The sequence below is a fragment of the Urocitellus parryii genome, chromosome 1 (assembly GCF_045843805.1).
Source record: "Urocitellus parryii isolate mUroPar1 chromosome 1, mUroPar1.hap1, whole genome shotgun sequence".
Lineage (NCBI taxonomy): Eukaryota > Metazoa > Chordata > Mammalia > Rodentia > Sciuridae > Urocitellus > Urocitellus parryii.
In genome coordinates this window covers 214,339,804-214,359,907 of record NC_135531.1, presented here as the reverse complement: position 1 = coordinate 214,359,907, position 20,104 = coordinate 214,339,804, and the positions used below count along the sequence as shown (strand labels likewise).

General features: G+C 40.1%; 1 protein-coding gene, 1 long non-coding RNA gene and 1 other non-coding gene across 8 annotated transcripts in view; 2 read left to right on the top strand and 1 right to left on the bottom strand.

The window, feature by feature from the left end:
* LOC113185840 (uncharacterized) overlaps positions 1–20,104 on the bottom strand; it is a 91,344-nt gene that overhangs the window by 24,333 nt on the left and 46,907 nt on the right. The gene's annotated exons all lie outside the window — the stretch shown is intronic.
* Positions 1–20,104, top strand: part of Rbms1 (RNA binding motif single stranded interacting protein 1) — a 202,044-nt gene that overhangs the window by 172,482 nt on the left and 9,458 nt on the right. For 4 of the 6 annotated variants that reach the window (XM_077802667.1, XM_026393083.2, XM_077802672.1 and 1 more), the window contains exons 5-9: positions 1,459–1,616; positions 3,501–3,580; positions 18,830–18,945; positions 19,832–19,881; positions 20,001–20,094. In XM_077802667.1, the coding sequence (XP_077658793.1) occupies positions 1,459–1,616; positions 3,501–3,580; positions 18,830–18,945; positions 19,832–19,881; positions 20,001–20,094 (498 nt within the window). The remainder of the gene's footprint in view (positions 1–1,458; positions 1,617–3,500; positions 3,581–18,829; positions 18,946–19,831; positions 19,882–20,000; positions 20,095–20,104) is intronic. The other 2 variants (XM_026393084.2, XM_026393082.2) reach the window with 1 other exon arrangement.
* On the top strand, positions 9,558–9,688 carry LOC113185871 (small nucleolar RNA SNORA3/SNORA45 family). The gene has a single exon (XR_003301175.2). It is a non-coding gene; the product is annotated as a small nucleolar RNA SNORA3/SNORA45 family (small nucleolar RNA).

Here is a 20,104-nt window from a genome sequence, read left to right as displayed (position 1 = left end):
GACTGATGATTGACTTTTGCTGGGCTAGGAATTGAACCCAGGGTCTCAGGCATGCTAGGCAACAGCTCTATCCCTAAGCTATAACTCAGCCCCTGATTTATTTTAAATCTTACCCTGTAAGTATAGCACAAAAGTTCACTTTTTACTTGTGAATTATAGAAAAGGAAGATTTTCATTTCAGGATTAATTAATGCTGGTATACTTTGAAAAGACTTTAAAAATATGTGAAGCACTATGCATGTTTGAATTTTTATAAAGTACTGTGCATTTCAAAAATCTAGAAAGCTATAATGGGTATGCCATTTCATTTCCAAAGGCTAATCTACAAATTAATGACTTTATTAATAGTGCTTATTAAAGAAAAATTATAAGCTGTCCTATGCTTCAATACATAAAGATACAATTGGTTAATAAGATCAAAGGAAAGGCTAATTAAGGTTACACTAATCTCGTATTTGCAGAAGTGAATTTTGATCTGGTCAGAAAATATTCTAGTTGTCAGGTAAACTTTTTTCCTGGTGATTGACATACCCTACTCCTCATAACGTTGCATTTACTGGCAATCATATCTGATTCTAGCTGATTCTACCCCCAACAAAGGAAAGTCGGATGGAAAATTATCTAAGAGTACTGCTTCTCAGGTTTTCATATGCTTATGAGTGAGTCACTTGAGTATCTTGTTAAAATGCAGCTTTTGATTCTGCAGGTCTGAGGTAGGGCCTGAGACTCTGCATTTTGAATAGCTCCCAGATAATTCCTAATAGTATTGCTGATCCCTGGATCATTCTTTGTATAGCACAGAGTTAGCACACCTTCTCTCTCCATCTACTCTTGAGTTCAGCTTTTATAAGATTCTAAAATTTGACCTGCCCAGAGTTTACCATTTTATATGGCTTTGAGTTTCTCTTTTGGATTAAGTTAGGAGCTCTTCTTTTTCCATTGCTGATCACTACTTGAAAGTCATATGGACTTTGCCGTAGGGCAGATTGGGGAAAGCCTATACTGGAATCCACGTGACTTGATCCAGAAATCGTTCTCATGTATCTCTAAATTGAATTATTAGCAGTAATATCCTCCTGCTTGTGCCTGAAATGAACTCCTAAAAATAGCAATGGAAGAGAGGTTGGTTATTTTTGGAAACACTGAAAATAGCTGAGAGCTGTGGTTTCTGAAGGGCACCCTCTCCAACTCAGCATCACCCTTTCCAACATGATGCCACTTCCACCTCTGCCGAGAAGGGCTCTGAGAACTAGGTCAGACCTGTACACACTGTCCAAAGTGTGGACACTGTTTTCAAGTGTCCAAGATGATGTTAGTGTTCCATGGATCCCATGGTTTCATTAGATAATACTTTAAAAGGATGTGAGCAAAGAGGGTGCCTACATACAATTAGATATGTTAACATAAATATCTCTCCTTCTCCTAGAAATTGATAGACAATTCTCTGTTCTCCTTTAGCAACAGGAACAGGATCCTACCAACCTGTATATTTCTAATTTGCCCCTGTCCATGGATGAGCAAGAACTTGAAAATATGCTCAAACCCTTCGGACAAGTTATTTCTACAAGGATACTACGTGATTCCAGTGGTACAAGTCGCGGTGTTGGCTTTGCTAGGTAAGCATGCAGCCCTCCCTTTATTACACCAGCAGAAGCTCTGTTGAGTTATCCTACAAATTAAGAAAAAAAAAATAATCAAGCAAATTTAAGCCAGGCTTATGGGCTGTAAATTTACATGTAATTTTTTAAAAATCTTTTGGAATTTCATTAGTATTCTTGAAACTGAGCACACATATTTGCTGGCTCAAGGCAAAGAAGTATTATATGAGCAATAATTCTGAAAGTGTTTGTGTCTTATGTTCTGATTAAATTAATTCTTAGGAAATTAAATTTCTTTAAAATGACAACCAGTCTCCTAAATTTCATAGATAAATCAGTATGTTTTTTTCCTCTTTAGACAGAAATGTGATTCATCATCAATAAAGTGAGTTAATTAGATTTTTCAAACATTCATGAAAGAAAAGGATTTAACACCTAACTACCACATAAATTTAAATATCTTATAATTCTCACTTTAGTTTTTTAAGAAATAAGTGCTCCAGATATAACTAAAGTATCTTATTCCTCCATTTTTATCTCTTCCTCCCCAGAAAGGATACTTTAGTGTAATCATTAATTTGGTTTCTAGAGAAAATGTATAAAACAGAAAGAGCTTTGATTTCCAGAGAAATTCTAATCCTAAAGCCCATTAAAAAAAAAAAAAAAGCTGATTTTACATGATACATTATTTAGGAACTTGTTAGTCTTCTGCAATAACAATATCTATGTGTTTTAAATTGTTAACTTAGACTTTGGAAGAAAAAAATGCTGACATTTTACTTTCATATACAAGACAGTCACATCCTGCCACAGACCTGTGTTATGAATAAAGCATTATTATTACATATTACTTTATATATGAGAAAACTGAGGCACAGAGGGACTTTTCCATCACCCACTAGCGGGCAAGGGCCATTAATTAGTTCTTCTGGCTTTTAGTCCATTGTTCTGTTAGGCCAGACAATTTTATAATAAAGCTAATATATCAGTAAATAGGAAGTCACCGGGGCCAGCATCTCAAGTGCACACTTCATTGGTGATCTGGGTGGGACACCAATTGGCTCGACAACATCTCCTCACCTCCGTGGATGTTCTTCTGAAAGCAAATCAGGGGTACCTATCCAAAGACTGAGCCCAGTTAAATGCTGCTGTTTTTCACATTGTCACTATCCATTAGAACTGAGGTGTAATTCTCTGGGTAGTTCAGGAATATGGTGTATTTTAAGTGGATTATTCTGTGTTTCTTCTATTGAAGAAATATAAATCAAAGTAATTTAAATACCTAGAAATGTTTCTCAAATGTTTTTAGCCATCTGTAGATATAAAACAAGTTATGAAGTTAGGCTTCAGCCTTTAATTAACTCCTCCAAAGCCAAGATGACAAAGAAGTATATAATTGACTTCACTAATTTAATTTTAAACCTGGAGCAAATGTAAAAGTCATGTGAGACACATCCTCTGATTGACACTAGCTATTATCACAACTCTTTAGTCTGTCATTTCATGAATACTTAAAAGGGAAGATCATGTTTAAAATAACCAATATTCTAACAAGTAGCAAATATACTAGTATTTTAAACTGTTGCTTTTAACTCAATATCATGACTAAGAAAGCTTTTATACATTGCTTTTCTCAATTTTTCAACAATCAGAATGAATTAATATATTTGATATTAAACACTCAATATAATCTCTTTCTTATATGATTTAGAACATACTCTAGTATCAGTTATTTATCTGGAGAACTGTAAAAGCAACAGATAAAAGTAAACTATTATATACATATATTTTTGCCTCATTTCATTTGTATCCAAAAAGCCTAAAAGAATGTTTGTGCATGCACAAAACAAAATGAAAACTAAGAGACTGCTACATACTTATGAACTTTGTTTTCATAAATAGGATGGAATCTACAGAAAAATGCGAAGCTGTAATTGGTCATTTTAATGGAAAATTCATCAAGACACCACCAGGAGTTTCTGGTATGTTCTCCAAAATTTTATCAGTAGTCATTTATGTAATATGTATAACTTTAGTGCACGATGCTTCTTATAGTAAGAACAACAACTCTCATTTTGCTTTTTAAAATTTATATCTATATCAACAAATAAGACTCAAAAATTCAGCTTTTGCTGGGCACGGGTTGTCCAAGTGTTAACTGAAGTGGACCCAGAGGTAAGGAGCTGTCTGACTCGTAAAGCATTGCAAAATCCAACCCTCTGATGCACCAGCCCCCTTTCATTCTACCGGATGGCCATCCTTATTAGACTTTCCACCCTTAGGATATGTCCTTTGAGGAGCGTGACACCTTCCCACCCCAGCAGTGCCTGGACTTCAGTCCCCCACAGTCTATGTCCATTCCACATTAGCCCGTTCCCTCTGTTGTTCTGCTCTTTGTTGTCCTTATCAAGAACACTACACTCGGGAACTTTTCTAGCCAACATCCCATTCAGTGTCACTCAGTCTCACTCTCAGGACACCTGATCTGAAATACAAAGACACCCTTTCATTTTCACTGTTGTTATGGGTTTCTCTTTACCCATTTCTCATCCCTACAAGATCCGGTCTCCACTTCTGAGCACTAAAACCATTTCTTTAGTGACATCCTCAGATTTCTTGTACAGCAACCCTTGGTCACATCTGCTTGGAAGAACCATGAACTGGCATTGATCTTGGAATAATCCACTCTACTGATCCTGTTACACCTGGGCAACTAAGGATTGACACCATGGCAGTTGACACATCTTCATTTGAACCAGACCCTCAGTACCACTGGTCCCTACTTGGCTTCCCTCCACCTCTCCCAGCAGTATTTCTCCCTTTTCACCAACCTGTACAGTCCCCTAGCTAGCTCTAGGCCGGTGAATAGCATTGAGATCATCAGCTTACTACATCTTTTCAATATAGGGATCCACACCTACACCCACTCTTTCTCCTCTCCTTCCTCAAGGTCCTAAGGACAAAGGTTTCAGAGCTGTCTTTGGGATCCTGTTCCATCAGGGCCTTGCTCTGCCTCTCATTGCCTCTCTGTTCTATAATTACCATCTCTGTATTTTACTTATAATACTTATTTTCTAACAAAAATTTTTATTTTTTTTTTATTAATAAAATAGCAGATCTCTGGTAAGACGAAGCAGTGAGAAAGTGGGAGAAAATTCACAAACAATACCAGAAACAAAAAAAATTGTGAGCATGACTACAATAGACGTTTTTAACATCACAGAGTTCAGTGAACGTATGCGCGAACTACTTTATGCCAGGAATTTTCTGGAAAAGGATATCCATTTGTGTTTGAAATCGCTCAAGTCTGTGATCTTCAAACTAAAAATAAGCAGTGCTCCTCTCTCACTCATTCTCGTGTAAGCGTTTTTGAAGTGTGGTCTTCACTTCCTCACGTCCTATTCACACCTCGGCTCTCTCCAGTCTTCCCCTTAAGCTTGTAATTGAAATTCTTGTTGATAAACTTACTATATTTGTTTGCTAGGACAACCACAACAAAACACCATAAATTGAGTGGCTTAAACAACCGAAATTTAGTGTCTCAGAGTCCTGAAGACCAGAAATTCAAGGTCAGGGTATGCAGGGTTGATTCCTCCTGAAGCCTTCAGGGGAACAATCCATTCCAGGCCTCTCTCCTTGACTCATACTTGGTGACCTCACAGCGTTTGCTTCCCTCTGTGTCTGCCTGCCTCTGGATTCAAACTTCCCCTTCTTCCCAGAACACCAGCCATGCTTGGACTAAGGCCCAACCTAACTAATGACCTCATTGTAACTTTGAAAAGGAGGCCACATTGTGAAGTATGAAGCATTAGGGGGTTAGGACTCTAATGTTTGTTTTGTTGTTGTTGTTGTTTTGTTTTGTTTTGGGTGGGATCAGAGGGACAACACAATGCAACCCCTAATATTTACTTTGTGATTATCAAACTTGGGGACTTTCCTGGCTTCTTCTATGCTGAGTGTCTTATCTGTTGCATGAACTTTGAAATGTGCTGTCCCTTGCCTTTTGTTTCACTGATCTCTCTTTTCTTCCCATCTTGTACTCTTTCTCCTTTGTGAACTCTTTGTTTCTTTTATCTGCTCTTAATTGTTGGTGTTCCCCTGAATTTCATTTTTGGCTGACAGAGTGTATCTAGTCTAAAGTTTTTGGTTACTGTTTATCGTAAGAGACTCTCAGATACTCATCTCTTGTCCTAACTTTTCTCCTGAGAATCAGGCTGCCTGGCCTCAGTCACCTTAGGTTGATTCTCTCCAAAACCAGACCAGTGCCCTCTCCCATTAAAGTTAGTGGAATCAATATCCACCCAGATACTCCAGCTGAAAATCCAGGACTGGATTCCCCCCAGCCACCTGTGTCATCTCTCACACACAATCATTCAAATCCTTACAGTTTGTTTTGTTTTTCCTGTTTCTAGAATCTATCTGCTCGCTCCATTCCTCCTATAACTGCCAAGTTTAACTTCTTACCATCTCACACCTGGGCCTTTTCAGCACTCTCCTGATTACCTGTCGTGTTGAAGCTTATATCCCCCAAACATCTGCCTGACTACAGCTAGAGAGACTTAAAATGTGTATATACTTCAGCATCACTTTTGTGCTAAAAATCAAGTCCTCTCCCTCTCCCAGAAGAAAAGATACAGGATTCCAAGAATGACATTGCAAGCCAAAGGTGACTAGAGTCCTTCTTAGTCCATTCCCTGCCTTCTATTTATTTTCTTCCTGTAGTAAACTACAGGTACTAGTCCTAGTGCGTCACATTGCATCATTCTTTTTTCAGTCTTTCTGTAGTTTCCAATGCCTCAGACCCCTTTGGTTCCCTTTCACCTGGCTGTCTCTGCCTCACCCTTCAAGACTGTTCACACACAGCCTGCCTTCTCCCTACAGGGGTCTCCTCTAACATAGTTGAGTTAGAGGATGCTCATCTGTGTCATTGCATTTACCAGGTTTACATGTGTCAATCCCGCTAAACTGGAAGCTCCTAGAAGTCAAAAACTGTTTTCTTATCTTTTTTATGTGCCTTCCCAGCACAACGCCTGAACTGTGCTTAGCAATAACCAATGTTTGTTGGTTTTGAATAAATTCCACAGCATTAGACATAGACAGTGCTATCTCCTTACAAGATAGCATATGGTGGGAAAATTGAGATGTCTTTTGATTTGCAGCCAGCCTCTAACAAGATGCCTGACAGCAGGGAGAAACTCTCAAAATTTAGGAACTACCTTACCTTGCTTGGAAGGAGGAGCTACTAGAATTTTTAAAATGGGAACAAAAAGAAAACATCTACTCTCTGGCATCTTTTCTCCTCTGTAATTTTAATCATCTTATCTTTAGTTGGCATGACACATCTCAGTTCTGCTTCCCAGTCTGTATCTCAGATCAGCAAGTCATCTTCAGTCCTTAGGTCTGTCATTCAAAACAGCCTCACTTTCCTGTCTTGCTTTAGGGCGTGCCCTAGGGTAAAAGTTGGGTCTCTCACTGGGTTGGGTAGAGGTCTGGAGAGTGGGTCTTTAACTATGCTACTCTGGCCACCTACTCATCAGAGTCTCCTAAGGGGAGTAGCCATATCAATTAGATTTATCCTAATACTCATGTGGAAGACCTTGCCCTGGAGCTCACCTATGAACAAAGGAGGAATCTCTGGAGGTGAGCAATTGCAAGGGAACCTATAGAACAGAACTCTCCGTTTGACAAACCGTGGCTTTTCCCCCACAGTATATCCAGCTACTTCACCACATTTTATATGTAAAAATATGTAAAACTGAAGTTAAGTAGATCCAGTGAGTTGAACCTAACAGAAAGATTGGTCAGGCCCCACTTCTAGGGAACAAGCCCAGAGGCCCCATGGAACATGTGCCCTGGTTTTTCACTCAGGACATGCCAAGAAGCATTGAGGTATTTTAAAGTCAGATGAATTCCAACCAGGAGTCATTGAAGTGATTAGTTTCTCCAGGGCTCCTAGTGTTCGGTATTTATCCTCCCCTAGTTCCAAGGTTCCATCTTTAGCTGGATGACTGATGATGACGATTAGGGATTCACTTTAATTTTCTGTATCCAGTTGAGTTTCATTTCATAGAGGAACTAATTTGTAAGTCCGTGCAATACCACAGGCTACATTTGATCTTGTAGCACTAAAACCTGACAGCGCGCTGTGTCTGTGGATATATCTGAAGGTGAACTGCCTGCAGGCACCAGTTTAGAGCATAAAGTACAAGATCTGGAGGATGCTGTTCCCAGGAACTCAACCCCTGTGAAAGAGCTTCCTTTTTGTTAAGTTAGTTTTGTTTTCCCATTGACAATCCTTGATTGAAAGAAAAGGAAAGTGAAAGGGATGTTTTTAACCTCCACCCAAAAGCAAGAGAGCCTTGTGTGAACCTGAACCCTGCAGGTCAGACCCTCCAAGTTAATCCCCTGTGCCCACTGGCTTTTCTCCACTTCCCCTGAGTCATCCCCTGCACGCTGGGGACCCCCAAGCATTAGTCCCTTTGAAGGGCTGCTCATCCACTTACTTGCGAGCACTTCATTTTCTCAGTTCCTTCTTGCAGGCAGCAAGGGAAGTTGAAGGAGAAAAAGCATCCAGAACACATTGATTTTGATGTTGAATCAATCTAGATAGATCTCCCAGTTTCTTGAGTGAAATAGATCTCCAGCTGCCACAGATTGAGGTTGGACAGGTTTCTTATTTTCTCCAAAGAATTTAACAGTATCCATTGACTGTTTTCTTTGAAGTGGATTCACAGATTGCTGGCCATGTCCTTTCAAGGAGAAAAAAAAACACTTCGATTTCCAAACCACATGTCAATGATGGTAGGAACCTATACATCACTGTAGCTGGTAGAGAGCAGTTTCTTCCAAGTTCTGCCAAGTGGCAAATGGGGCCCAAGAAACAAATTCCATATAGGTTGTATCACTGTACAATTTTGCAGTCAAGCCATTCTCTATGTTCTGAATCAGGTCTTAATTTCAAGCTCTAAAAATATATAGATATATATATGTGTGTTTGTGTGTGTGTGTGTACACACACATATATATAGTTTATAATATATATGTACAACTACATATATATATATATAGTAGTTATAGTTGGACTTTATTTTATTAATTTATTTTTATGTGGTGCTGAGGACCAAACCAGGGCCTTGCACGTGCTAGGTGAGCATTCTACCACTGAGCCATAACCCCAGTCCCAATTTCATGCTATTTCTAAATGCTTAATGATCTGCGCTGTGTTTTAGTCTTGGTTCCCAACTAGGTTGCAAGTTCTTAGGGGCGGGAGCTGTGTTTTAGGTTTAATTTTGTGCATTACCCTATACCAGCAGAAGTTACCATGTAGTTTCACAGAGCATTTTCATGTAGATATCGTCTCAATAATTATGGCTATTTTGAGGAATACTTTGGATACCTTCTGCACATCAGTGAGGTTGAACTGCCTTTAGGGTAAATTTGAAATGTACATTGCAAAACTTGGAAGCACACTCTTTTGGAATTCACCTTTTCCCAAAAACAAGTCTCCAGTACCCACAAAGAATTTGAAATAGTTTTCAACTTCTCTGGATTCATTTTTTTTCCTGAACACACAACATGAGAATTATCTTTGAATGTTTGTCAGTTTATTAGATACTGTCTTCTTCTCTCTTATTACTTGAATGACTGCTTCATAGCTTCAGTTTCTCCATGGACTGCATGTGAGTAGGATCAGCACAAGTAGATGAAAAACAAAAATATTGGCAGTCAAGAGTAAATTGAATGAGCCTCCACTTGAATGTTTAAATAATATAGGCTCATTACTAGGCAGACATATCATTTCATAAATATAGTCAGAAGATGGTTTATTTAATGATGCATGTTGTTTAGCTGGCATAAGCAGAATTACCCGGGATGGTTCCTATCAGAGTACTTGGATTCTTGCATGTTTGGCACTTCGCCTATGACATTGGAGCCAAGTATAGAAAAGAAACCCACTTTCCCGAGACGCAAGTCACATCCCAACATGGCTCTTGTCCTGATGTGCTCGAGTCCTTGGAGAGGATCTGCTGATCTTGATTCACTGGTGGAGGCAATCAGTGCCCCAGTTAGTACCCAGGTCAAAAACATGCCCCTAAAAAAAAAAGGAAACCCACGGGCTGGGGTTATGGCTCAGTGGTAGAGCACTCGCCTAGCACAGGTAAAGCACTGGATTCAATCCTCACCACCACATAAAAATAAATAAAATAAAGGTATCCTGTCCAACTACAACTAAAAAAAAGGAAACCACCTTACACACAGTCCCCAAAGACACTTTCTGAAAATAAACTGAACAGTGAACTCAAGGAAGTCTCCAGAAGACTAGGTGGAAGGAGATCAGCTGCACACATGAGTAGTCACTTCTACGTCACCCACCTTCCTGCCAATACATCTTTCATACTCAGGTGACATGGCTGGGTTTCCATGGCAGCCATACACACCCTGCCACCCAGCCTGAGGCATGGTGCTCAACGTGTAGTGCATGTTTACACTTCTACGAAAAATCTAAAGGTTCCACACCACAACTTTTAATGCAGTCTCTTTCCGAAAGGCTTTTTGAAAATCTGGTGCTTTCATGTCTGGTGTTACCTTATTTGAAAGAGGCTTTGTCTTTTCTTAGAGCAGATGCTTCTTTAAATGTACATTACAGTTTGTTGAAGAAAAGGATTGTTCATAAGATGTCTCCTCTTTCCTTACCCAATCCCTCTTTGTTCCCTGAAAATGTTGGAGCATTGTTCTTTATTTTGATTTGCCTTGGTTTCGAGTCAGGGATGGTTTGCAATAAGTCAGATTTGCTTAAAAAGTTCCCAGCCAGGATGAAGGGACCCACAGCTGCTTTCTCACACAACTTAGGTACCTTCCGTGGAGATTTTCAATAACTACTTAATACTTGCACAATAAAAATTCCATTGTGAGGAAATAATATGTACCAGTTTTCCACATAATGACTGTTAGAAACAAGGCTGGAAATTTTAGTTACACAGAATCAGTTTCCAAACTAAGAAACATGGCCCCAGGCAGAAATAACACGGTCACCATGATGATTCAGGTATTTGTCTAAAAATGCACTTCCAGTACCTTTCTGTAAGAGAGAACAGTCTCTGGGAAGACAGGTGGGTGTGGTGTGTTAACTAGAACTCTCCCAGAGCTGAGAACAGCCCCATCACTCCATCTGCCCCACATGTCACTGCCCCCACTTCCTCAAGACAAAGGCCTGCAGTGATTCAGCACTGCAGGAGATGGTGTGACTGCCATCTCTGGGAACCTCTTCATGGCTTTAGTGGAGTCAGAATAAGTCTGTGCTAAAGACGGAGTGTGTTTCCAAGTGTCCTGTCACCGCGCCTGCAGGAGCTTGTTGGATTCTCAGTGTCGTGCTGGTGTACACTCTGCCGCAGTGCTCAGATCCTGCCTGCATCTTGATGGCGCTCCAGTGAAGTGCGGATGCGATGGCTGGCAGGCCGCGTCCAGTCTTGAGCCTGTTCTGCGTCTGCTCTCTGTGTTCCTTTGACTTTTCGGATTGGGTATGTGCCCAGCAGAGCTTGACAGACACTCTTGCCCACAGTTCATGGCTCTCTCTATAGCGATCTTATCAGGGCATGTTCCCATGCCAGGAGACAGAACAGGTAATGTGTGAAGGAAGAATTTAAATTTTAGGAAAAGGCCTAGAGATGTTTCAGAGGTTTCTATTGTCCATCTGTTCCCTTAATATCCATCTTAAGCATTGTTACTCTGTACAAACAGAAAATTCTGGCAGCTCTCAAGACAAAATATAGTCAGCCCTCTGTATGGTTCTGTACACACCAGTTTAGCCAACTATGGATTGAAAATATTCAGGAAAAAAAATTGCTTCTGTACTGAACACATACAGACTTTTTCCCCCATCATTATTCCCTGAACAATACAGGGCACCAGCTACTTACGTGGTATTTAAACTGACTGGAGTGTTATACATCATCGAGTAATGATTTAAAGTAGAGCAGAAGATATGCATAAGGGAGAAAGAAGAGGAGGCTGATCCAGGCCAAAGCAGAGAATGCCACTCAGCTGCCAGGTTAAAAACCAAGTTAAATGCATTTGGGGTGTTACTGAGAAATTTGCGTTAATGCTAACGTATGGTACTCAGCCTATCTGTGGCACACGCTAGAACCAGTCCCTAGCAGATCCTGAGAGACAGCTATACTTGAAGATATGTGCCGTGCCCCTGGTAACTGTAGGACGATGGGATCATACCTCTGGGACTGTAGTCTTGTCACATCTCCATCCTCACCCACTGTTACGAGAGAGCAGGGTCTCATGCTCACGTGGTGAGAGGTGCCCTTCAAGGGCTGCTCTAACAAGGAATCATTGCCAGGAGAGCCAAAGTGCCAAAGAGTCCTGGGTGGCCAGTGGGTCAGGGGCTGTCTAGCAGACCCAAACCTCAATCATATTCTGTACCATAGAGAGAAAGCTTGTTTTAAATAGTGATAAGGGACCACAAGGAGAGATTAGCAGTGTGTCACCCCCAGGGGACATGAGTGTCATGCCAGGTTTGTGATGGGCTGCCCTCAGGGAGCTGCTATTACCATCGACCACACCCCGCTCACCAAGACCATCTCTGAGCTTTACCAGACTCTACCAGTGAGGAACAATAAATAATGGAGGAATTTTATCAAAGCACAAGGATCTTGGTGGAAGACGTGGGGGTTTTCTAAAAGGTGTTTGCCGGTAATTTCATCTTTAACTGTAACTTGCGCATGTCTTCATTCGAAGAGAAGCAACCTAGCCAGCCTGCTAGATGTCTCAGAATCAAATCCTGTGGATGGCAGGCCAGTTCCTAAAAACTTCTGAACCTTCTGAACCACAAGTCCCTCAACTGACAGTTGATCTTAATAATTCAAAAGTGTTGAGAGGAGCCAACATTCAAAACTTGAGCTCCTCCAACTGATGCAGCAATAACAAGAATAGCTGAAAAGTCATTGAGACACTGTAAGCATTTTGGGGGAGGGGGGGTACTAGAAATTGAACCTGGGGGCTTTCTACCACTAAGATACAGCCCTAACCCTTTTTATTTTTAATTTTGAGGTAGGGTCTTCCTAATTTTCCCAGGCTGGCCTTGAACTTGTGATCCTCTTGCCTCACTTATTCTAAGCACTTTTTATGTTAATAATTTCAATACTTTGAAGTAGGTACTATTATCCACATTTCATAGATTTTGAAACCAGAGACATTAAATAATTTGCAGAGTCGCTAGCTCATAAATTTCAAACTCAGGGAGAGTAACCCTGAAGCTAGTGCCCTGACCATCATGCAGTACGATCAGATTGACAGTGATCTTAAAAAGATAAATAAGATACAGAAATGTTCATAAAGTGTTATAAGAATAAAGAAAACTGGGTACAATAGCACATGCCTGCAGTCCCAGAGACTCAGGAGGCTAATGCAGAAGGATCTCAGATTCAAGACCAGCCTCAACAACTTAGCAAGACCTTAGCAAGACCCTATCTCAAAGTAAAAAAAAAAAAAAAAAAAAAAAAGGACTGGGAGTTCAAAAAAGTGCCCCTGAGTTCAATTCCTAGTTAAATAAACAAACAAGCATGACTCCTTTTCAAATGGAATACTATGAAACCATTGACAAATGACTGTATAACAAGATAGGGAAAGATCACAATAGAAATGGTAGAAGAAAAGTATCTATCATCACAAATGTGAAAAATAAATGTAACTTCATAGACTTGGAAAAGCAGTAAAAATAGAATATTAAAATATTTATGGGGGGCAATAGAGGATATTGAGTTTTTGTTTACTATTTAACGTGATTTTACCATTGTCACATCATTCTTTTAGTGACCCTTCTTTGGTGGGTTGGGAAGTGAGGTGAAAGAACCAAAATCGAACCATGCAGAAATGAAGCTGATATGAAAAAAATTGCAAATGTTACTCTTCTCAACCTGAATGGTAGCCAGCAACACTGCGTAAGGCATAGTAAAGGAGGAGAGACAATATTCCATCAAAGCCCCCCTGAGAGAAGTGTTTACAGAGAGAAAGTATAGCTGTGCCCATTGGGTAGGACAGAGGGGCTAAAACAGGAAATGGTGTTGTTCACATAAAAAATTAATCTTAATAAATTAATATTTGTTGGTTCCTTAGGTTGAAATTTTTACCAGGTAGTTCCTTATATATTGTTAGTGAGGCATTTTTAAAGTAACATTATCACAAAGAAAGCTAATGATGGTTGCTGAGTGATCTGGTTTTCCAAAATTGATGCGAGAAACTTCTATCAAGGGCAGTTTACATTTTGCAGAATGTTAATTGAGATAAAATACTGCATAACTAGAAAAAATGATACTTTGGAAGGAGAGGTCATTCCATCTATTAGTACTGTCATGTCTGATGATGAAATGCACAAAGACCTCACTTAGGAAAGGCTGAGGAAATGTTCATTTCAACATCTGAGCCCAAATCACTGTAGAGTCTGAGCTCAAAAGACAGGTTAAGGAAACTGCAGAGATGTGCAATCAGGCATTTGTAAAATATCATCCCTCTCTCAAGTTTGGTTGAGGGCATATTGAAGAGTCCAGTAATGCCATGATCTTAGATGGCTCTTCAGCGGATACTACCTATGATCAGTGTTTGCATCTGAGGTGTTGCCTTGGGCTTCTCACAAGTGTGCAAGGTCACAGTCACACCATGGTTGTCAGGCTTTGGGGATGCATGTTCCTGTTGGTTCTGATGAGGAAGAAAATAACTTCTCTGTCGGTTGATGAGCAAAAGAACCTGATGTGAGAGACCTCATGAGATATCTGAGATTTACCCTTATTAAGGGGAAATTCAGCCTAGAACACTGTGCATATTTAGCAAAATAATCAATTTGGGGTAGTTTATATACTTTCTATATCACTTTAATTTCAGGAATGTGTCTCAAATCACAAATCATGTTAGAACTCTTTGCAGTTATTGTTTTGAACAATAAAGAGTTACTAATATAGAAAAATGACCATGTAAGAGATTATCACAGGTGCTGGGTATATAGCTCAGTTGGTAGAGTGCTTGCCTCACATGCACAAGGCCTTGGGTTCAATCCCCTGCACCACCACTACCAAAAAGAGAGAGAGAGATTGTCACACACTAATTTTGTGAAATTAATATACCCAAACCTCGCTCATAGCCCTATTACTAGTATTTACGGCACTTCCTGTTCTCAGTATCTGCCTTGTAAAACACAACCAAAGAGGCTAGCTGGAGGATCCCTCTGTAGAATATGCCAACATCCCACACCATCTCCCTTCAGCCTGTAGCCTGCACATTAGGCTCCCAGAAGCAAACTTAAGACATCCCCTCATTTTGAAGGAATCACAGGAGAGACTGATTAACCAAAGATCTCTCAATTTTTAACAAGCTTGCACACACTGAAAAATAAGTGGCTTCATGGCACAGATCTGGGTGTTTTGTTTTTCTGTGCAAAAATCTAACTGAAATCCTCTTACCCTTGCTTAGCATCATGGTGTCAGATAAAATAAATTAAGCCCATTTGCCACCTACAACACCTGTAAGTCTTCACCTAGTTTGCTTTTCCAGAGCACACAGAGAAACATTAAATTCCAGGCATGCATTCTTTCTCGTCACACTCTCCAAGTCAATGGAGCAGCAATTGTGAAAGATAGACGGCTGCTGTCCCTACATCAGTACTTTGCTTCCCCATAACATTTCTATTTAAAACAAATCTCTCTAAAAACAGTACTGTGTCCTGTAAATGACTAAATGGGTTTTCATAAGATTGGAAATATTCTCTTCCCCATTAAACTGCATGCCCCCTGGAGGCGAGAACTCAGATCTGCCACTGTACCACTGGCTCTTGTGTCCCTGACACATAGTAGGGCATTAAAACTTCAACTGATAAGGAGACCAGAGAGAATTTTGATAAAAGAAAAAAGCTGTTAGAATTTTATATTGCTTCACAAGCAAGACTCGGGCACCCCTAGTTCACTGAAACAAGGAGCCAGCAACATGTAAAAACTGGGTCATTTCCACTGGTTACATTCTTTAAAAACAAGAAATTTGTTTGGCCTAAAAGATACCTGCCATACACACTGTTTCCACTACTTACTTTTTTGCTTTTAGAGGAAAATAACATATCTTAATGGCAGTACAAAAATTGGGTGGTAAATATAATTCATTTTTGAAAGATTCAACTACATCTTGTTCCATGTGTTTGTGTGTGTGTGTGTGTTTCATTTTAAATGCCACATGTATTTGCAAACATGCCTTTGCTACATATTTTAGCCGACTTCATTCTTACCTGAGATCTGCTTTTCTCTGACAGGACAGAATCTAGATGAAAACACATTAGAAGCACATTACATCCAAATAGGGACATTGGCCATTGATTTAACAAGTGAGCTTCAACATGCACCAGGGTCTTGCTACCAAACTGCCTTCATTCATACCTGCCCACCGAGACAGCCCAAGGGAAGCTCCCAGAATGAGCAACCTGGTCACCTTCTTTCCCTGGAAAGAATTATACTAATCAAGGGAAACAGTTTGTATCAATCACTGAGCACAGGAAGCGCTTTTTAAAAATTAGTTAAATTTCAGTCTAGGAGCTAGTTTTTATAAACCCTCTAGATAAAAGTGTCTGTCACGGTGAAGACCCACAAAGTGCCAGCTCCACAGAGTTTATTATACTCTTTTGCCCTACAGGAGTATGTGGAAGCAAAACCTTATAACCTTAAATATTATTGGAGAAAACATTCTACTATGAGGCCCTTTTGAGATGTGCAGAGAATGAGATCTTGCTTTTCTTCATCTGAGTTCTTGTTCTGTCCGTCATTGTCAAGTGAGGCCACCACCACCCCCCACCACTCCCACCATACACACACACACACACACACACACACACACACACACACACACACACGCGCGCGCGCGCACACAGCCTGCACTTTCAGGCCTGCACTTAACACACTTTCACATTGACTCAGGAGCCTGAGGAGAGTTTCAGTGCTAGAATTTTAAGTAGCATTTGCCCACAAAGGTGAGTAACTTTGAGAGATTCCAGGTATAAAAAGTCCTTATTTGCAGAAGATTTTGTCCTTTATTCCCTCCTACTTCGATGTTATATTCTCAGCCCTAGTTTCTACCTGTCCCTTAATGACCCTGTAGAAGAATTAATATCAGCGATTACAAAACTTTCTTGCTTCATTGTATCTGTTCACCGTCTGTAATTGGTGAAGGTAGAATTTCTAAAAACACAATTTTTTTGAAAAGACAAGTAGTATGGTTCATCTGTATTCTGGGATTTGGCTGCAGTCCATCTTCTATCATACCCAGTTTGCCTTCTATGGAAGTTCCAAAAGCTCGGGTGGAGGTATTGGAGACAAGAAGGTAAACAAAGGAACACTAAAATTCTCACCAGACACCTAACATATTTACTCTGAACAACTACTACCTGTATTAGTCCATTTTTTCATTACTATAACAAAATGTATGAGGCTGGATGACTTAATAAAGAGGCTTATTTAGCTTATAGTTCTGGGGATTCAAAGGGTATAGTGCCAGTATCAGCTTGCCTCTTGTGAGAGCCACATGATAGGTGGTATCACTACGTGAGCATTATTACAAGACCAAGCCAGAGAGCAGTTCAGGGGTTGGGCTTGCTCTTTGTAAGAACACAGGATCCTGCAAGAACTACCTCCACTCCTTCTTAGGTTTGACCTAAGGACCTTCCTGTACGCTTCACCTAAACATTGCCACACTAGGGACTAAGCTTCCAACATGTGAACTATTTAGGAAATCATATCCAAACTGAAGCATACCCAGAGTACAGTTGCCATTCAGAAATGACTCCCATTCCAACCCATTCTTCAGGAGTGGTTCAACCCAGGAAGGGAAAAGCATGCCAACCAACAGCCTAGGCAGCTCACCGAGACGGAATCACATTCAGTTCGGTGTTTTGTGTTTTGGTAGAGAAATGTTGAGAGACACTGTTGCCTCTACCCTGTCATTAGCGGGTGGATAATAGTGATATAAAATAAGAGATGAATTAGGATAATAAGCGGCAAAGGAGAAAGGAGTAAATTTTACACAAGTAATATTTTTCTCTTCATGGTTATTTAAGTTGGAAACAGAACTTGAAAGTAGTAATCATGGTTCTACAGTAGACAAAGGATGGAATGTGGGAACCAGACGGAAAGGTGTGAGTGCCTTTATTACATTAACTAGACGCAGGCAGAAAAATGCACAACTTCCAGGAATGCGCTGCTGCTTCCATCTCAGAAAAGCAAATTGAAAAAGGAATGTCAGGGGTGGCCTATTGTGCTGCCTGTGGTTTGTTATTATGTCTCTTAGTTCTAATGAATGTGTCTCCTTTCAAAGAATCTCTGCATCTTTTCTACATTCGTTGCTTGGATTTCCCTTTGTCTCATTTTTGTGAGGTGGACACTTGGTTAAAAAAAAAAACTCTCCAAGTGGGATGGTTCAGGTACAGAAAAGTCTTTAAATGGGACGGGCAGGTGTTGGAAACTTTCTCTCGATGACAGCCTTCACCCCTGTGTCCCAGGAACAAATGACAAATGAGGTCTGTGTGTATCCATTCATTGATTCAGCCACTAGGTAAGAAGCACCTACCAAGTGCCCTTTGCTCAGGCACTGGAGATGCAGTGATGATGGAGCCCATGGAAAGGAAAAGCAGGCACCAGGGAACACAGACTGTTAGAAATGCTGCAAATACAAATAGTGGGTATATACTACAAAGGGGGACTTATTTTCCACCAGGAGGAGTGGAGGTCCCTCTGAGGAATGTTAATGGGAAGCTACAGAGGCATTTGCAGCTGGAGGAGTGCAGGGTGACACAATCCTATTTTCATTTGAAGATGATTTGGGTGACTGTCTAAAGGCAGAATTGTAGAGAAGCCAGAATGCAAAGAAGTACCCATTTATAAAAAAAAAAAAAAAAAAAAAAAAAAAAAAAGCACCAAAGTGAATGGGAAGATTCCTTTGTTTCTTCAACAAAATGGCCCTTCAGATGTTTTCATGATGCCCTGGTTTGGATATAATAACCAGTGCATTATTCTGTACTAAGATCTTTCACCCACCAGTGGCTGATTTTCTAAGGGTCTGAAGAAGCTTCTGCCTTGCAGTGTTCTATTCGTTCCCTCGTAGCTCTCGCGCCGCTCCCACTAGAAAAGAAATCCTGTTATGCTTGTCACCTGTGCGTGCACCTGGTTGTGGTTTTGTAATATTTTTCCCTGATCACTCAGCTCCTACAGAACCTTTATTGTGCAAATTTGCGGATGGAGGACAGAAGAAGAGACAGAACCCAAACAAATACATCCCTAATGGAAGACCATGGCACCGAGAAGGAGAGGTGAGACTTGTAAGTCCTTTCTTAATTTCAGTGTGGGTGTGCCATCGTGGGCAGCTCCAAAAGGTCACACAGGCATCTCCCTTCAGCTGTCTGGGTCACACCTTTCTGCCAGCACGTTTTCATTCAAGTAATGCTCAGACTGAAACCATTCCCCGTGTGTGTGTGTGTGTGGGGGGGTGCTCACCAAGTGACAGTTCTCCACCTAGATGGTGCAAACAGCTGTGTTCCCCAGCTAGCTGCCTAAGTAGGAGGCTCTAAATTGCTATGGAACTGCATGAGTGTTTTGAAGGTCTTTTATGCCATGGTTTAGGTATAACCGTTTAGAAGGGTTTACATTTATTATATTCAAAAAGTATTCTAAATAACATTAAAATAAATGTATTTGTCATTGAGGGTTTTTTTGGGGGGTTGTATGTTTATTTAATCTTGTTCTTTTGAATAGTTTTTCTTTAATCTTCAATTTCTTAATAAATTATTGGGCCTCCACTTCTCTATATTTATTTTCAATGAATTGTTAACATAATTTTTAAAAATAGCATACAGGTCCCAGAATGTCTGGAGAAAATAAATGTTCTAGAATCTGGACCCTCCAGTGATAATCACTAGCCACTTGTGGCCATGTGTACACTTGAAATGTGGCTGTTTTGCTAGAGAGATTGAATTTTTCTATTTAATTTTATATAGCTGCATGTGGCTAATGGCTACCATATGGGACAAGCACAGGTCTAGAGCTTAATTCTCTTACTGAGCTTATAATTATTTTTGGCTATAACAACAAAAAAAAAACAGTTTTATCAAATGCTGCTGTTACTGTCTTATGTTGCAATGTCTAAGAAATAGCATTATCAGATCATGCCTTTCCAGCTGAACGTTTGTGTCCTTCTCTTTCCTGTAGGCTGGAATGACACTCACTTACGACCCGACCACAGCTGCTATACAGAACGGGTATGTTATTACGATAAATGTGTAATGGCTTGAGGGAAATTAAAGGTGGAGAATATCATTTTTCCATGAATTATTCCACTTAACGGATTACTTAATACAGGCTTTTGTGTTTGTTCTAGATTTTATCCTTCACCATACAGTATTGCTACAAACCGAATGATCACTCAAACTTCTCTTACACCCTATATTGCATCTCCTGTATCTGCCTACCAGGTTTGTACCT